At 31.3% G+C, this 19038-nt stretch overlaps 1 protein-coding gene across 1 annotated transcript; it reads right to left on the reverse strand.

Moving 5' to 3' along the window:
• Positions 1-8503: 8503 nt before the first annotated feature.
• Positions 8504-18625, reverse strand: LOC134282621 (uncharacterized). Its single transcript, XM_062765019.1, has 7 exons — positions 18600-18625; positions 15976-16082; positions 15104-15307; positions 12137-12262; positions 10206-10355; positions 8891-9020; positions 8504-8704 (listed from the first exon to the last, which is right to left on the reverse strand). The coding sequence occupies exons 2-7, from the start codon at positions 16022-16024 to the stop codon at positions 8671-8673; spliced, it is 693 nt and encodes a 230-aa protein (XP_062621003.1). The 5' UTR covers positions 16025-16082; positions 18600-18625; the 3' UTR covers positions 8504-8670.
• Between the last annotated feature and the right edge of the window lie 413 nt (positions 18626-19038).

Consider the following 19038-nt stretch of genomic DNA (forward strand, 5'->3'; position numbering starts at 1 on the left):
ATTATTCATGATAGATATACATTAATATAGTTATGGTTTACTTAAAATATATTTATATATGTGTGTATCTTTGTGACACAAAAATTGGCCTCTTTCTTGTTACTCTGCATCTCTGACCATAAGACAAGTTTACTTCAGGAGATAGAGGGTAATGGAATAAAAACAGTGCATGATCAAGACAAAGTTATCAACAAATTGAATGTTACATTTTAATGAGTCAGATAGTATACACAATATCTAAATTATAAATAAATGTTTAAAAAAAAATGTTTATGGACAGTAATATGCACTACATTTTGATGCCACCATACCCTTGACTTATAGTCAACTCTTCCAAAGCACATGCTGTGAAGTTTGGCGGGAAGACTTCTCAATGGTCAGTCAGTTTTCTTTGTCTTGACCATTCCATTGGAAGCCATATTAGTGAAGGAGTTATATCGTGTTTTGCTAAAAAAAAATTGTTATGTCTGAGACAAGGAGACAAGTTTGTTTAAATTTAACAGAAGTTGAACTCAATTCCATCCAAGCTTTGTTTTCACATAGTGAATGGGATTTTGATTCTTGTGTTGTGTTCAATAACTGGTCAGAGAGAAATACTGATGAAGAGATAAGACCTGCTGTAAATGAAGAGATAATAGTCTGCAGCACAAGTGAAAATCCTGGCCGGAATGAGGAGCAGCAAGCAGCGGGTGGTAATCCTGGACATGGAGATGACGATGTAATACCACAGGTCACGACCAGGAATGCATACATTGTTTTTGCCATCCATGCGTGACCACTAACAGACAGAGCTGGCTTGGAAATGGTGCACCACCCCATGACCGGAATTCCGCAATCAGGAAAACCAAATATAAAAAGTTTTGGACTATGATGTCAAGAAGATATGCGTGGAATCATCCGCGATATGTTGCTAAGAAAGCGGAAAAACTGAATCAAGGTGGCAATGTGACTGACAATACAGTGTGGACACTCCGAGAAATAATGCCCGAATGTGTTTTATCTCTAGTGAGGAACTTGTACCCTAATCCTTCAGGAAGACCGTACATGGGACACAAGTGGTCATAAAAACTATATTAAAATTATGCAACTGATGTGAATTAGCTATATTTTCAGTATTTATTAATTATTTTTGTTTAATTATTGATTGGATGTGGATATATTCAATACAGCATGGAATATCACTGCAGTAAGTGGCTAATAAATTTGTTTCTGTATTCACATGGCTCTGTTTGTTTACATCTCTGCTTTGTTCATTACAATTCAGTATGACCTGGGGTCACCATTCCATATAAAGAGCAGAGGTAGATTTGAAATCTGTTCACTTCAGATGTTTTGATGTATATTTTGGCAAATAAAAAAATTGTTCAATGAATATTTTTTCATACAGGCATAGCTATGAAGGAAATGTGTTACTATGCCAAATTTTAAGACAAAACAACATATTAAGATGTGATTACTTTTCAAAACATCTCTGCTCAGCTGAACATGTAGGAGAAAATGTGATTTTCAAATTTAAGCTCCTCCCATTTCCTTTTATTCTCCAGGCCTGGGTTTAAGAACTTAATTAAATATATCTCCATCAAAGTTTGCTTTGGGGGGCAAATATTGGTTATTACCGAATAAAGTTCTTTTGTTGTAAACCCACTTGGTCTAAATACCTGTATGTGGGTTATAATCATGTATATATGAGGAATACAAACACTCACAGTGTACCCGATTCTGATATCAATACAATATTACATGTACAAGGTTCATGTAAAACGCGTTTTTCTTTTCTGAATATGAGTCAAATACCCAGTGCAGTTTAGCTGAGCAGATTTAAACACAACGTTAGAACATCAGTATAATGGGTAAATTTGAAAAATAACAATAATTCCGAAGATGAAAATACGGCGACAAAACGTAAACAAGCTCAGAAAGTTTATAAATACCCAATTAATTTACCGATAGTAGATGTATAACCTTCATAATTATAAAATCATCATTATCGATTTTTCATTATATTTTTTTTATCTTAAAAAAATAGACCAACCACGATGTATATATGTGATTACACTTCTGACAAGTGTATATAAATCCGAAAAAAAAAACATTTCAATAAAATTACTGTTTGTCTTACGGCAAAATTATAAATTATTAATGCACGAAATCAATGTCACGTAGCTCACGTATTACCTCTCTTTATAAAAAGTATGATCCGTCTTAAGTGTCTAACTACAAGCCTGTGCCGTTGTTAAGCTGCGTAAGCAAAATTATGGAGAGAATTATTTTCAAACATGTGTATAATTATTTTCATTTTAACAATTTATTTTATCGATATCAAGTGGTTTTTTTTTACCTCATCACTCTAAAGTGTACCAACGTCTAGAAACTTATCATAGTATTGTACAAAGTATAGATGAAGGCAAATAGTTTTGTATGTTTTGTGCGATGTTTCTAAAGCATTCGACAGAGTATGACACTAGGGTTTTCTTTTCAAATTACAAACGTATGAGATATCTGGTAATCTTTTACTGTGGTTTACAAGTTATTACAGAAATAGATCACAAAAAGTTATGTATAAAAATCTGATATCATCCAACCTCAATATATATGCAGGTGTGCCTCAAGGCTCAGTTCTAGGTCCTCTTTTCTGATATTTATTAATAATCTTGCTGAAAATATGCTTTCAATGTGCAGATTATTTGCTGATGACAATGCATTGCAACGTGCATCATATAATGTACTAGATATAGAATACAGGTTAAACCATGATCTTGATGTTTTAGATATGTATTGTTAATAATGCTTATAGTCAATTGGGGTTATTGAAAAAATTGAAATTTTCAGTCGATAGGAATAACCTTTCTTCATTATATACAACATTTGTAAGACTTACACTTGAATATGCTTCAATTGTCTGGGATGGTTGCTCTTTATCTGATGTAGAAACTTGAGAAAGTACAAGTAATGGCCACTAAAATAGTTACCGGTCTTCCGATACTAGCTTCAAGAGAATCACTCTATTTTGAAACAGGATGGGTACCTTTGAGAAATCGTTGTTACCAATCTAAAATGATTACAGTGTTCAAAATTAATAATTGTGATGTACCGGAATATATAAAAGATATAGTCCAAAAAACGAGAACATACATCAAGATACTATACACGAAATAAAGATCAATTAACTATCCCAAGAGGCAGGTGGTAAGAAACATTTTACAAATCGTTTGTACGTGATGCTGTTAAAAATGGAAGTTATTGATTACAGTTACAAGGGAAGCCATCTCATTTTTCTTTTTGTAAGATTATAAGTAATAATAATCCTAAAGCACAATCATATTCTTTGTTTGGTAAACGTATCATTAACATTTTTCATTCTGAATTAAGGCACAACTGTGTATTTAACCAAGAGTTATTCAAATGTAATATAATTGATAATCCCTATTGCTCTTGTGGTAAAAAGGAAGTTGCCTATAATTTTTTCTTTGTTTCTAAAAAAATATCTTAATGCTCCACATACAAGGGTCATTCAGAAAGTTTTTAGATTTTTGCTTTAACTTTTTTATTTAACGTCATATTATGACCAATTTAAGTACATCTATTTTAATAATCATCGAAATTCTCAAAATTTAAGGCAGTAAAAATGGGGTCACAGAGCAAGGTAAATATTTAGCTATTTACTTATTATACACTTATTATGTTTAAAAGTATACCTCTAATAAATGGCTATTAAACGGAATAAAATTTAAGTGTTTAAATTTAGTATCATTCTATTACTTCGGATTGTAAAAAATTAATGTAATATATTGTTCTGTATAAAAGATATCAATTTATAAACAAAAATAGATATCATATCAAATGAGCAATGCAACTGTATATAATGGGAAAAAACTATTTTTTTTTAGTTTAAGAAACTTTGAATCGGATGATGGATGGTCGGCAAAGACCAGGTAACAGTAAAAAAAAATCTTGTCAAAAGAGTGAGTAACGTCGAAAAACATGATAGGCAATAAACTTTTTTGGAACTTGAGAAAGCAAAGTTTCGCGGTAAAGAATCGAAAACATTAACAATCCAACTTTTTTTAAAAAGCCATTTAAACAATTGTTGGCAAACTAGATGTCAAGTGTTATGGATACGATTTAATGCATGGGGAATATTCTACAAACCGTGTATGAAATGAAAAGGCAGAGTATATATGAGAAACTTTCTTGGCGTTGTTTTTGACGTCACATTGTTGTTAACCGTGCTCCAAGGTGACAAAACATGCTGCTTTTAAAATTGTCTAACATGAGTTTCATTTATTCATATGGAATGAAGCTTTACACACTGACAAAATAAATGATTTAAATATGAATATGTGTTGAATTTAAATTTTGTTAGAATAATATGATGATTGAGGACATTGTCCACATATTTTTTTGAATGACCTTTGTAATCTTTTTCGACTTGATCATATTCGATATTATATATGTACACCTACTGCTATGGGGCACGAAAATCTTTCAATTGAAGTAAACATTGGCATTTTTGCCGCTGTTCAACAATTTGAAAATGAATCTAGTAGATTTAGCTAGATACATTATTGACTCTTATTTGTTGCACGACAATTATTATGTGTTTTTTTTAAAAGAGAAGAGCTATTAAGCTGTTAGAACTTGTTTTTATCCTTTTGCTTGTCAATAAAATATGTTCAAAACTATGTCAAGGAGTAATGAAGTCCGAACTATTTTGGTTTAATTTCACCTTAATTTGAATTTCACTTGAAGGGAAATAAGCATTGATTTTAAAATAAAAACTACTGGGTATTTGATTCAAATTAAAAACTAAAGGTACTGTGGGAAATGAGCTCACTAAATTATACCTCCACCTTCTCCCATATGAACATAATGGCAGTGTTTTGCAATGGGAAACACAAAATATGTGTCGGGTCAAAAAGCAAAATAAGAGATTCATAATGACATTTTGTAATAAAGATTTTCCGAAAGTCTCATCAAATTTCATTCTGTGGTATAAGAGGAGTTGCAGATTAGAGAAGGGTACCCCAAAACAGACGGACGGAAAGACGGTCATATCATTTGCCATATACCCTCACACTTTTCAAGCGGGGGTATAATAAAATTACCTTTGTTTCATAGTTATGTTTACCTGCCAAAGATCGATAGATTTCCTGCTCGTATCATTTTTACTTTGAACTTTGAGTCATTATATTGAATAAAGTCTCCTTAATTAAACGAACATTGTCAACATTGTCAATTGCTATCAAAATTAGTACATGTACAAACGGAGTAATTTCAAACTTACTTCAATATATTCACAACATTGACAGTAGACAAAATGCTCAAATGAATGTTATTGTCGATTTCATAATTGCTTGTAGCATAGCTGATTTAATTCTTAAAACTTATAGAACAATAGGTTTAATTTTTAAAACTTTTTAGAACATCTCTTAAAGTCTAGTTTGTTTTTTTAAAATGCATTACCTTAAGTAAAAGTGGTATATATATGTATACACATTCCATGTTTCCTGGACTTAAATTCTTTTATCTCTAGTAAAACGCAATGCATATTCATGCATGAATATTTGTTTAGAAATGCAATGGTGGCATTACATTTTTCGTTATAAATTAGTAATGCTTTTGTCATGAGTATGAAATCAATAAACGTACCTGGTTCTGACATCAACACAGTATTGAGTGGTGGTTATAAATTGCGTCTTTCTTTTCTAAATATGCGTCTAATACTAAGCTCAGTGAACCGAAACGAGTTTAAACTGCACGGTGTGACATTTAAAAATATTTCAGCAGATCAACATACGAAGGAAAATATTAAAGTTGAGTTTTTCTTGCCACGAAAAATATCATTCATGTAATAAAATAATAGTCGCAACATGCATTAAAATCTTTTGCGTTTGGTCATCAAAGAAAATGGGTACATTAGTACACTAAATATAATATCGACGATATACGCTATGTCTAGAGTTTTTTTCTTGCAATTTTGTGATAAATATACACTAGAAAAAAAAATTTCCCACACCATTTTTAATTCTTTTTGTGAATTGAACATTTGCCTAATCGGTATAAGTATATATGATTAAAACAGTCATATTTCCTAATACTACAAACTTGAAAAATGCATGTCTTTGTGTCCCGACAAAACCCCACAAAATTACCTTCTTCCCTGAAAATATTTCCCGAGATGCATTGCGTGTCATTTTTCCAAATATATACAGTTGCAAGTTACCGGTGGTGGTTCTTGTGGTTACACCAGAAGCAATCTCCCTGTTAAAAATCAAATTAAATACAACGTGACTATGGTAGAGCCAGCTAGCCATCCAGTGCCGTTGTGTTCTTTACCCAACTTTCGGTTGCCCCAATTTTGTGGAATAATATAAAAATTGTGGAGTGTGCTTACTTAAGGGATTGGCTATCTATAATAAACATTTTATGTTTACTAATCTATTTGCAACAAATTTCATTAGAAGAAAAAAATATTTTTTAGATAATCTTCCTAAAAGAAGTTTATCCTTCCAAAAAGGTATGGACACGATTTTCATTTTTTCTATGAAATGATTAATGTTTCAGATAAAATTGTAGTTTGGCAATTTAATAACGCATCCATTTAGAAATGAAACATTACTTTCAGGTAGTGGTGCGTTAGCAATTTTGTCAAGTGTAGGGTAGAGCTTTTAACAGAAGCCTGGAAGCACTTGGGCTGCTCTACCGAAATGTGTGACCTCTGTGAGACTGATCTGGGACCACTTGAAATAAACTGGGACTCTCCTGATAGGAATCCCTTGGACGGGAATGTTCACCTATGCGAAAAAATATTCTGAGTGTCAAAATATAAAACAATTACTAAAAAGGAGAAAACACAGACCCCCAAAACATAAGAGGTACGAACAGGTTCTATGGAGGAGTAAGCATCCTTAGAGGACAGGTCATATCCACCGTGTGTTCCTTGTCATGATAGAAAAATAACAAGAAAATCCGTCGTCAATTCAGTGAATAGATAATGGATTAACAAGTATAAAAAACCTCAGTCAGCATTTTACGCAATGCTAAATTGTATTTGCTGATAATGACATTGTAATGGCCACAGAAATTAGGAAATGATGACTTTTAAACGAAATTGATGATATCCCTGATTCATCATCTTGTTTGTATATTATTTACCTCGTTTTAGAAATTGTACATACGTAAAACATGCTCTTGCGTATCGAATCAACTAATATATATAAACTCTGTATGCATGTGATGAAGGTATATAGCTGTATTAGTAACGGAAGATGACGATTGCAATAAAAGTCATTACTGTGTATCATAGAGGTTGGTTGTGAAATTGCAATGAACGTCTTTTTGTAAAGTAAAATATCCAAAATTGAAACAGATATGTCAGACTCTGTGGTACATGTATCTTTTATCCCATGCTTACCAGAATATTTCATATCTACATTATAATTGAAATAAGCATTGTTAATTGACAATACGTCGTCGATATATCTAAGTGTCGAACTGAAGGCCAGAGAAAGTGTTTTCTTCATTACATGCATAAGATTCTGCTTCATATGAATACAAAATTAGGTCTGCTAATAACGGGGCGTAATTAGTACACATCGGATTGCCAATAAATTGTTGGGAGACCTATTTTTCAAAACAATATAGATATTGTAAATCAGAAACTGAAGCATTTTTTTTGTCAACTTCAGAGTACCAATGTGTACACACAGAAGACATCAATTATCAATAGAATAATTTTCTTTTAGAAAACATAAAGCGCATCCATCATCCACAAAAAATTGGGATATTTGATTTTTCAAAACATTTTACACAAAATGTATCTCACAAAGTTAATGGCAGATGAGAACACTAATCTTTAAAGAATACCACCACAAGATCAGTCAATTTGAGGCTAATATGCGTCAAACGTAGAAGTGTACCAAATCAATGACGTTATATTTCTGGTACGGCACATCGTCCTTCTTCGTTATCATGATCAGAACAAATATTCTTAGCTTTAATGAAAACTATATTTGCAGTGTGTTCACGTGTCGAAAAATACACTGGGAGTAAATTTACACATATGTAAATGCAAATTTGCGCAAAGTCTGAGTAGATGTCAATTTACACCCGGTTGTTTTTTTTTTTATTTGTGCATATAATTGTTTTTTACTTGCGTTTGAATAAAAGTAATTGTGTTCAAAAGTTTTTTTTATTTACATCCGGTAGCAGATTTTGTATACTGCACACCTTGTTTAACAATCTTCTATTTTACTTCTTTATAATGCCTTTATGACCCTTATATGAATGACTTGCCATAATATGGCTTTTCTGTGAATGTTATGGATTACAATGAAATTAATTTACATACATACAAGTAAAACATTTTATTCTGATTGAAAAAGGATTAATGCTGCGTTTTTGACTACTTCATGAAATATCCTCTAGCCATGTCTGTGCTGGATGATTTAAAACAAATGCACATTAGATATTTTTTCCCTAAATTTAAACATTGTCATGTGATCGTCTCTTCTTGTTTATACAGCAAGGTTAGTTCTTCGAGCACCAGCAGTTTATTCTTTAACCACTACCATCATCAGATATACAAGTCCATGGTATACATGTTCCAGATAGATTTTCAAATATAAAATAAATGCTAGTATATGTTCCAAATGCCACATGTAGTAGAACTCAGTGGGGTGATGTTATTGTTAAATCATTGCTCCTAAATAAAACAAAAAAAAATATATTTACAGCAAGTACAGGATATCTGCTAACTAAATTTGGATTATTTAACATAAATGTGAATAAAATTCGTATGTTTTTTTCTTAAGAACTAGAAAAGGAAATTAGAAGGTTACAAATGTCGGAAAAGTTTGATTAATACAGATGCACAATAATTTAAATGTACCTTAATTCAGTTTGTCGTGTATCTTGCAAAACACTTTTCTGAATAAGAAACATGACAACAAGTCCTACCACAACACCGACGATGGAACTAGAAATACCAGCTCCCAGTGCAACTTCAAGTAGGTTATCATCTAAATAAACAAAGGATTTTTTTAAAAAAAACTGGAAAACGCACTTTTATTTTTAACTCATGTTTTTAAACAAAGATCATGGGATTCCCTGAATTTCAAATATACGGGGGCTGCTATTATCAAAAAAATTATTGAGACATTTTGTGTGATCTTTTTTCTAATGAACTTCTTTCATTGAAAATTAGCATGAACCTTTGATAAACACTAAAAATTCATAAAAATATTTCTTATTGATAATAGTATACTGAGATGTCGATAGTAAGGAAACCCAGAACAGTCATTAAATCAAACATTGAAAATATATATCGTAACAGATATATTGAAAATCCTGACTGTCCCATAGTAATGGCGAAAATAATCCGTTTTAGGAATGAAATCTTTCAAAATGATTTTGCTTTCATTTTGTGAAAGATTATTAGAATTTTTTTTCAGAAATGCAGACGTTTTGAAGGATTTTAATGCGAAAAAAGTATAAATCTGAGAACGACGACAAAATAGTATTTATTTGAATCTCATACCAGAGATTGTTTGATACCAAAGAAAAAGTAAACACTTCCTGGTCGTTTTAGTTGCAAAATATCTCCGTCGAGCTGACGTTAAAATGACACATTTATGCAGCTCCAGGTCGATAGACACATACATGTTTATAATTTACCCGAACTTGTACTTATTACCGCATAAACTAGAAATTTGCACATTGGTTTCATTCGTTCATCATAAAAAGCTAACGATTTATCATGAATTTTCTCTGTCCTGTATGGAAGAAAACTAAATGTCCTAATAATTTCTTAAGAACCCTCATATATGAATAAGGGCTATAATTGTGATCATTACTAAATTGAATTATAATATAATTACAAACTTTACTATAAAATAATTTATGTATATAGTTATTTGTTTGTGAATGGTCCTCCTGCATAAATCTATTAGAGTTTCCTTTTGAATCTTTAAGGCATTGCAGCTTTTGTCTTTAATACGTGTCATGTGTCTTTTAATTGTCTTTATCCGACTTACTACCAACTTATTATTACCAATAATGAACACACTGTAATATTTATACCTTGATCGAATAGCCATTGCTTTACAACATATTAACAGTGTTCTAAAAATTTTGTCTGAAGATAGTATTATTTTACATTTACATGTATGTTATTTAAAAGAAAGGACGTTTTTTTAAGGACTAACCTTGATAACAAGTTTTTCTTTCCACGTTGTATACGTAATCAGATCTACAGGAGCATGTCTGGTTTTTTGAACACACTCCTCCTGGAAAAATGCATTGTTCGCTAAATAGGCATTGGTCCCCATAAAAAGCACCGTTTTCAAGCATATCGTCTAAAAATAATGACAAGAAGACACATATAAAATAAAGATTATATCAGCTTTCATTATATCATTTCTCTTCTTCCAATCTTTAATTTAAGGATAATAGCAGATATCCTCAAGACGCTATACCCCCATACCTCCTAAATATCCTCACACATTTTTTAACTGAATCATAAAGGGTAATTCAATTGAAATAAAGAGATTGTCCGGGAGACTTTTCTTATGCTTGAAAATCAATATATACGAATCGTCTGCGTGGTGCAGATATTATTCATGAGTGTCTATTTAAAGGGTAGAGTCGTAAAATTGATCCTTACGTCACCGGTTCAAATCCCACTATGAGACATGGAGACGGGTTCTTTGGATGAAACCCGATAAACTGAGGTCCCATGTCGCAGTACGTGCTGGCAGGAAAAAAGGTTCACTCCCTGTTCAATGGTCATTAATGCCAAGTATAAGACAAAATTTGCAGGTTTCGACCGTCAAGTAGTCGCATTCATTGAGTAAAAATAATTCTCAAAAGAAGGATATGGAGATAAGGGACAGTATTCAATCACAAAGACCATAAAGCAATGCAAAAGAGGTGGCCACGGAGGAGTAAGCATCCCCTGCTGACCGGTCACACCCGCCGTGTGCTCCTTGTCATGATCAGGAAATAACGGAAAAAATCCGTCGTCAATTCAGTGTATAAATAATGGACAAACAATTAGTATGAAAAACGTCAGTCAGCATTTGACTCAATAATACATTGTATATGCTGACAAGGTCATTGTATTGACCATAGAACTTAGAGAAATGATGACTTTAAACGAGACGGCTGATATACTTGCTTCATCGACTTGCTTGTCAATAATTTACCTCGTTTTAGAAATTATTCATATATACGTAGAGCAAGCTCCTGTGTATCCGATCTACTCATATATATATATATATATATATATATATATATATATATATATATATATATATATATATATATATATATATATATATATATATATATTAGAAAAAAATGACAAGGCAACAATGTTAGTAAAACATAAGCGCTTTCTTCATTATTTCTTCAGACGTTTTACATTTCAAAACAATTCAAAAATGTGACGTCACATTTTTGAAATGTTTTGAAATGTAAAACGTCTGAAGAAATAATGAAGAAAGCGCTTCCGTTTTACTACCATTGTTGCCTTGTCATTGTTTTCTAATATTATTTACCGGACACTGTGCCAATTCTTTTCATTTTGGATATATATATATATATATATATATATATATATATATATATATATATATATATATATATATATATATATATATATATATATATATATATATACTCCGTATGCAGATGATGAAGGTATATTGCTGCATCACGTTTATCATAGAGCTTGGTTGTAAGATAACCATTAACGTCTTTTTCAAGTGAAATGTTCAAATATGAAACAGATGTGTCAGACTTTGTTGTATTCTTTATCTCAGGCTCACTATGATATATCGTTTCGACAAAGGAATTGAAACTACCATTGTTAATTGATAATGCGTCGTCAATATATCTAAATGTCGAGTTGAAGGCCACAGCAAGTGTTTTTTTTTTCATTTTATGCATAAGATTTTATACAAATTCTGCTTCATATGAATATAAAAATAGGTCTGCTTATAACGGAGCGCCTTTCGTACCCATGTGAATTCCAATAAATTGTTGGAATACCTGGTCTCCAAGAGACGTTAAACAACACAGAATCAATCAATCAATGTTTAATATGGAGTATGCAATTGAAATATTATTTACATACCACGCACACATTGATCCTGGAATCGAGTATGGCTATCTTCACATGAGCATTCGTTCATTGAACATTTCGAGTTGTAGCATTGTTCATCTGAATTGCATTTTTCTCCAATACTAAAATTCCTCTTCTCTACAATTTAGTTGCAGAAAAATCTTGTGATAGTATCTGCTTACTATGTCAATTTTTTTTTATTGGGTGCATTCTTCATATAAACATGGAAGTTTTTTTTAGTTAAATTAATGTGAAAAAGTTTTATATTGTTTTAAAGTATTTTCAGGGAAATACAAGATCCATTTTTCATATATAATAATGCACACTAAGGGCAAAGTGTTAAAGATGATCTTTGATTCATAACATATTTATTACAACTATCATATTTCAATCGCTGTCTTTTTTCATTTTTTGTGAAACTATTGAAGGTCCCTTAAAACTAAATCTTAGATAATGGTTTCAACTTTCGACTGAGTCACTTTATGCAATTTTAAAACACGTAGAGATTAATGAATATAAATAAGAGAGGAAAATGAAATTCTAATGCAATTGTTTTGTAAAACACTTTTTCATTGGCTAATGCACTGATGTTTGAAGCAGTAAAATGAGCATTAACGAGCGTGAAAGCTTTTTCATTGTGACGTCATAATAGAGCGACGCAAAAACACAATGCTCCGTGACGTATTTCATGTAACAAAATTCATCAAAATAAGACATAAACAACAAACAAAATGCATGGATTGCATTAGAATGGGAATAACTGATCTTCTAATTTTGTATTTGCGACCGTTAATGCTGATTTAACGGTCGCAAACATCCGTTTTACCGGCTCCGCTTACGCGTCGCCGATAAAACTCAGTTTGCGACCGTTAAATCAGCATTAACGGTCGCAAATACCAAATTAGGAGATAGTTATTCCCTAATAGCAAAAATATATAAAATATATAAACTTAGAATTTTCTCCAATGTAACGATTGGATTAGAACGAGTATCTATATATAACACATTACAAGACAGTCGTGAACAGCATCGATCAACTGAGCTCATTTGCTAGGAAAAAAGCAAAATCAATTAGTAATGAACAGTTAACATAGGTGGATGTTTGAAAGTTTAATTACCTAAGGATGCTTCGATATTTACATAACAAGTGTCTGTGCTGTTGTTTAGCATTTTAAAGTATTTGTCTCTGTATTTTACTTATGTAAAACTTTGATTACCAATCTTGGCTCCGTACTGCCCCAGGGGGTTCACTACTTCAAAATACTTTCATATCAATTAGGGAATAACTATCTTCTTATTTAGTATTTGCGACCGTTAATGCTGATTTAACGGTTGCAAACTGAGTTTTACCGGCGACGCGTAAGCGGAGCCGGCAAAACGGATGTTTGCGACCGTTAAAACAGCATTAACGGTCGCAAATACCAAATTAGAAGATTAGTTATTCCCATTCTAATGTAATCCATGCATTTTGTTTGCTGTTTACGTCTTATTTTTTTATGAATTTTGTTACATGAAATACGTCATGGATCATTGTGCTTTTGCGTCGCTCTATTATGACGTCACAATGAAAAAGCTTTCACGCTCGTTAATGCTCGTTTTACTGCTTCAAACATCAGTGCATTAGCCAATGAAAGAGTTTTACAAAACAATTGCATTAGAATATGACTTATAATGGTTTTGCTGCTGCTATTGAAAAAAAGGGTGATTCCTACATTTTTATATAATCCCAAATACAACTTTGATCCACACAGTGACCCTATCCTAACCCCAGGGGTTATATTTTGAACATAATTGAATTAACATTATCTGAGGATGCTTCAATTCCAATATGACTAATATAAATTATGCAGTTCTTGAAAAGATTTCTACTTTTCCCTAAAATCTACTACATTGTATGCAAACCTTTGTTCCCCAATTTTGACACAACCTTACGACTAGGGGTCATTATTTTAAGAAATATGAATTTACGGTCAAAAGATCTAGTAAATAACTTGAGACTTCTTTTCGGTGCCGGATCCATTCTGACGTCATAGTCAATTTCAACTTTCTTATTCCCGTACTTTACGGCTTTAGCAGAATTATGTATAAAATAGGGTATTTTCATGACATTAAATTTGAAATCATATGAAAAGTAAACCGGATACCTATATCAAATACATATTGATTTTAAAATGATGACTTGAGCGTACTTATTACCGTTTTATGAGAGACTGTAGGCAATCTGGATATATTTCCTTTGTCGAATATGAGAAGACCTCCCATATTCATGACTGGTTTTCTTAATTTTTCATTGAAAATGACAGTTTAAAATACAGTTTTTAATTTTGTTTTCTACAAATTATGCCCCGAAACACCTTATTTGACCAAGCTAATGTTGTAAAGCACCAATAAAGGAATTTATTTCTCAAGTTTGATAAATCTGTGGACACCTTTCATATACTAGATCTTGACCTTAAACTAACTGCGGGTGCTTCCATATCGAAATGACCAATTATGCATTATGTTGGTGTTCTTAAGAAGATACTTATTTTTTTTTTCTATAATTTTTGTTTGTAGATCTTTGATCCCGTATTGTGGCCCTTCCCAAGAAAATATCAATCTAATGAATTTAAACTTTAAGTGGACTCTTTCGTGTCAAAATGAATACTCATAACTTAAATCAGCTTAAGATATATGAGACACTTTATGGTTTAGATGTAGATTTATAAAGGATTTATTAGTAGGTAATAAAAAAATTAATATCATTTTTAAGCATCAGTTTGTACTCTGCATCATAAAATGGTCCACTACTTTTTAAGCTGCAAATTCCTATCTTAATCCCAAATTAGATATAAATCACAATGAGGAATCATAATTGCATTTTCTTAAAATTTTCGGTATTTGTTATTCATTGAAAACCTGACGTGCAATTAATGGATTCATTTAAAGAATGCTCATTGTTATCGAGTTTTACTGTATACAAAAGAATCAAATACCTACTGTAGATTCTATAATCGCAGTACCCTCTTAAATCAACAGTAATATAATAAGGGTTCCTTTGACAATAGAATCTTTTTGAGATATAAAAGTATCCATCTTTTCTCTCACTCGGGTATGGTGCTGGGTACCATTCATTATAACCTTTCAATAACGCTGCTCGAACATCGGCTGTTATTTTACAAGCTATCATGCACTTTGTTCCATCTGGAAAGGAAAAATATAAACTTTAGAAATGAATATATTTACGTATCTTGTACAACAGCATTGACGAAAAAAATTTCATTAAAACCAAGAAAAACATTCCATATGACTATTCCCCAAAGTCCCTAGGATCTGTGTGCGTATTTTCTCATTAGAAATTGTCATTGATAGCCATTGAGATTATGCTTTCAAAATTCTTAGGTTCTCTGAAAACCTGACAGTATTATGAAATCAATATCTTCCAACAAAACTATTAACAAAAAAAAAAAAAAACGCGGTACCATGCTTTGAACAAAATTGAGTATACACTGACAATGATTCCACATGAAATTCATTTTTCCTAGCCAATTGATTCTTAAGAAGAGCATTGTTTCAAAGATGTCATCAATTTTTCGCTATTTTGGGATTCTCTCCACTTGTAGTAGCGAAAAGACCTTCATTTGAACAAACTTGAATTACTTTCACTATTGAAATAGGCACACTATTTCTTTAGAAGAAGATGAAAATGTGAAAAATTTACGCCAACAACAACGACATCAAAAAATGGACAAATTTGTATGTGGTCTTCGGCTTAGGTAAGCTAGAAAACTTTATTTGATTTTTGAATATTACATATACATTGCTTAAAACATGTTTATTGTACAATAATAACTTGAAATTAATTAACAAACCCTGAGTCGCATTAGGCAATACAATGTAATGGTGATCACTGGAAATCATACTGCAGGTAGATCTATTCAGGTAGTGGATAAGAACCAATGTATCTTCAGCGCACAATCTGAGAAATTGTAATGGATTTTAATTGACACAAAAAGCGATAAAATGAATATTTAGATATATTGGTGGACAACGGAATGTAGCATTCTAAAAACAACAATTATTTTATACGAGTAAAGGAATTACTAAGAAGGTAAGAGGCTATTAAAGTAAACGGAAATTATTGGTACGATTGACGGCTATTATTTAAAGAAAACAATGAATTAGAAAAAAAAACATTCATTAGTCGGAATTTTTTAGATATTAGGATGCTTATCTTAATATAGATTTAAAAAACGATTTATTTTTATTAATTTTAAGAAAACTTAATGTTAAAAAAAGTTCAACTAATGTCATTGGCTAGTTAGGGGTTTATTTACTGTTTTTTGTAAATCAGTCATAGTGATCATTAGATAAAAATCATTAAGATAAAACTATTGTGTGAAATGTACGTAATTCGTGAATTTATTCCTAACTGATATAAAAAAAACATATAATACATTAATTTATATTATATTCATATAGTTTCTGAAAATCAATGTGTCAAGACAGGTTTATAAAATTGTGAAACTTAAATAATTAACAGAAGACTTGGAGTTCAAAGGTTATGTGTCATCATGCAAAGGGTTTTGGCCCTTGATACTGATTTTGATTTTCAAGATCACATTCAAATTACTTTCACATCTACAGGTAAAACATTGTTATTGTCAGAAATCACTGCTAGTGTTTACGTCTTAGCTTTAACGAGAAAGTATAATTCTAATCACTTAACTTACTACGACCGGATATATTCTATTTGATTCTAAAATTATAAAATATATAGTGACCCCCTTTTTCAATTGCACATTATGTTACAATTGCAATATGGCGTTAGGGATTAGATTGTGCCTTATTTTTCCCAAGATGTGAAATACTCTATATTAAAGTCAACTTTTAATTCTTGACCCCCGTTTTTCTACTTTATTTGACCTCTTTCTTCTTTTCCTTTAATAAAAGATATATTTTACTAGTACGTGGTGTTGATTGTTTTTGCCTGCTTTAGAAACAAGCTCAGTTGTTTGGCAGGATAATAAAATGCTTGTTTGTAGGAATGTGCTGTTTGAATACAACTAGTACTAATTTTAAATCTTTTTATACCTATGGGTCTAATGAACGTGATTACGCAGCACTGTTAAGGCTTATTTTAAAGAAATCAATGCAATAGAGATTTGCAGGAAAGGAATTTTTTTTAAACTGATTTTGTATTTAGCCGTTTTCTGAATACAGAACTTAAATATTGATTAAAATAATATAATATACTCCATCCGTACTGAATTAAGTTTGGCCCCATCAATGGACAGTAACGTGATAAATGATTCGTTTGTGTACTGCATGTAAGTCATAAACGAATTTCAATATCGAAAGGGCATACCCTAGTTGAAATTAAAAGTTTAAGATACATGTACCAATTGTTTCGGCATACTTTATTTTCTAGAAAGTGCTGCTGCTTTATAAAAAATTTGCGTTTTATTAGTTAAAATTTCAAGTAAATCATGCTCATCTCGAAATATGTATGATCTTTACTAAGTATTGTATGGTTTTATTAAGTCACACTCCCGATTTAGAGAATGCATCAGCTTTTCAAGTTAAAGAACATTTCCTTTATTTATATTTTAAGTGTATGCCCTTGCAAAAAGGCGATTTGATAATCCATTTCGATGATGAACATGCCAAACCTGCACACATACATGTAAACGCAGTAAAATCAATTAAATAAAATCTCACACTTATCATTGAAAAATCGAACTAAACAGAAGTTTTACATTGATAGCCTATCTAAAATCTTTAAAAATCAATACGTTATCTTCTGTTTAATTATGAAATGCATTTTCACTATAAAAAATATACGTGATTTGCCTTTCGAAGTACATGAAATACGTTATTTTTACCACCATGTCAACAAGTTTTGTACCACCATGTCGACAAGTTCACTGCGATCAGTGGTTTATTTATCAACAGTTGTCTGGTATTTAGCTAGCAACTATTTTTAATGCATTGATAAATTTTTATGTTGTTTACATGTATTATGCTTCTACAGTTTGAAATTGCATAGTATTTGTTTTTTCTTGTATTATGAGGAATACAAAATGTACCAATATTTGATAGATGTCACAGTAAACATTTCCCTATAAATAAGGCCCGCCCCCTTTTTCAAGCCTTAATAACAGTGCTGCAAATTCACTTTTGTGCAAAATCGAAACTTAGATCAAGAGCAGTATGACACATGTTTGATATTTAGAACGCATGTATGTCAAAAATAAGAATATCATTTCTTAGGCCCCAGTTGATCCCACCTTTGATATATCGGAGGTTCGTGCTGTCTCTGCTCCTATTTTGTTTTGTTTTATAGACTTTTGTATTGAATACTGTTCGTTTTCTCCATATCATTCAAAAGGAATGAGTTAAAACTACCAATGGAAAATCTTTTTAATGTTTTGTTTTAAAACAGAAGACATCTGATTAGTACTCTTTTGTAATTAAAGAATGAAATTGTACTTACTTCACTGGTATTTTCTCAAAAGTCCTAGCAGATAAATTAACTTGAAAGAGGCATATACACAAAAGACTGCAAATGGCAAAAACTGAAATAAATACGTTTTACATGTATTCTTTTCACATATCTTTTTCAGGTTATATATTTAACATATTTTGCACTAGCTTTAATCTGTTTTTGTTTTTTGTTTTTTTTATAAAATTGCATATATAAAATGCTAAATATTTAAAAGCATATAAAAAAATTTATCAACGAAATTCAAATGCATTTTACGTAGTCTATTTTAACATAAGGTCTCTTTTGATCATTTAAGCTGAAACAATGTTTACCCAATATTAAAAAATAAAGTTACCAAATATGAAAAACTTCGAAGCAGACATTTCCTGTACTATTTTGTTATCGTTTAGACCATCTGGCTTTCTCGGCATTTCTGAAGCAAAGAATG

Source organism: Saccostrea cucullata, unplaced genomic scaffold, assembly GCF_032062105.1.
Source record: "Saccostrea cucullata isolate Sc308-1 unplaced genomic scaffold, CSIRO_AGI_Scuc_v1 ctg4811, whole genome shotgun sequence".
Lineage (NCBI taxonomy): Eukaryota > Metazoa > Mollusca > Bivalvia > Ostreida > Ostreidae > Saccostrea > Saccostrea cuccullata.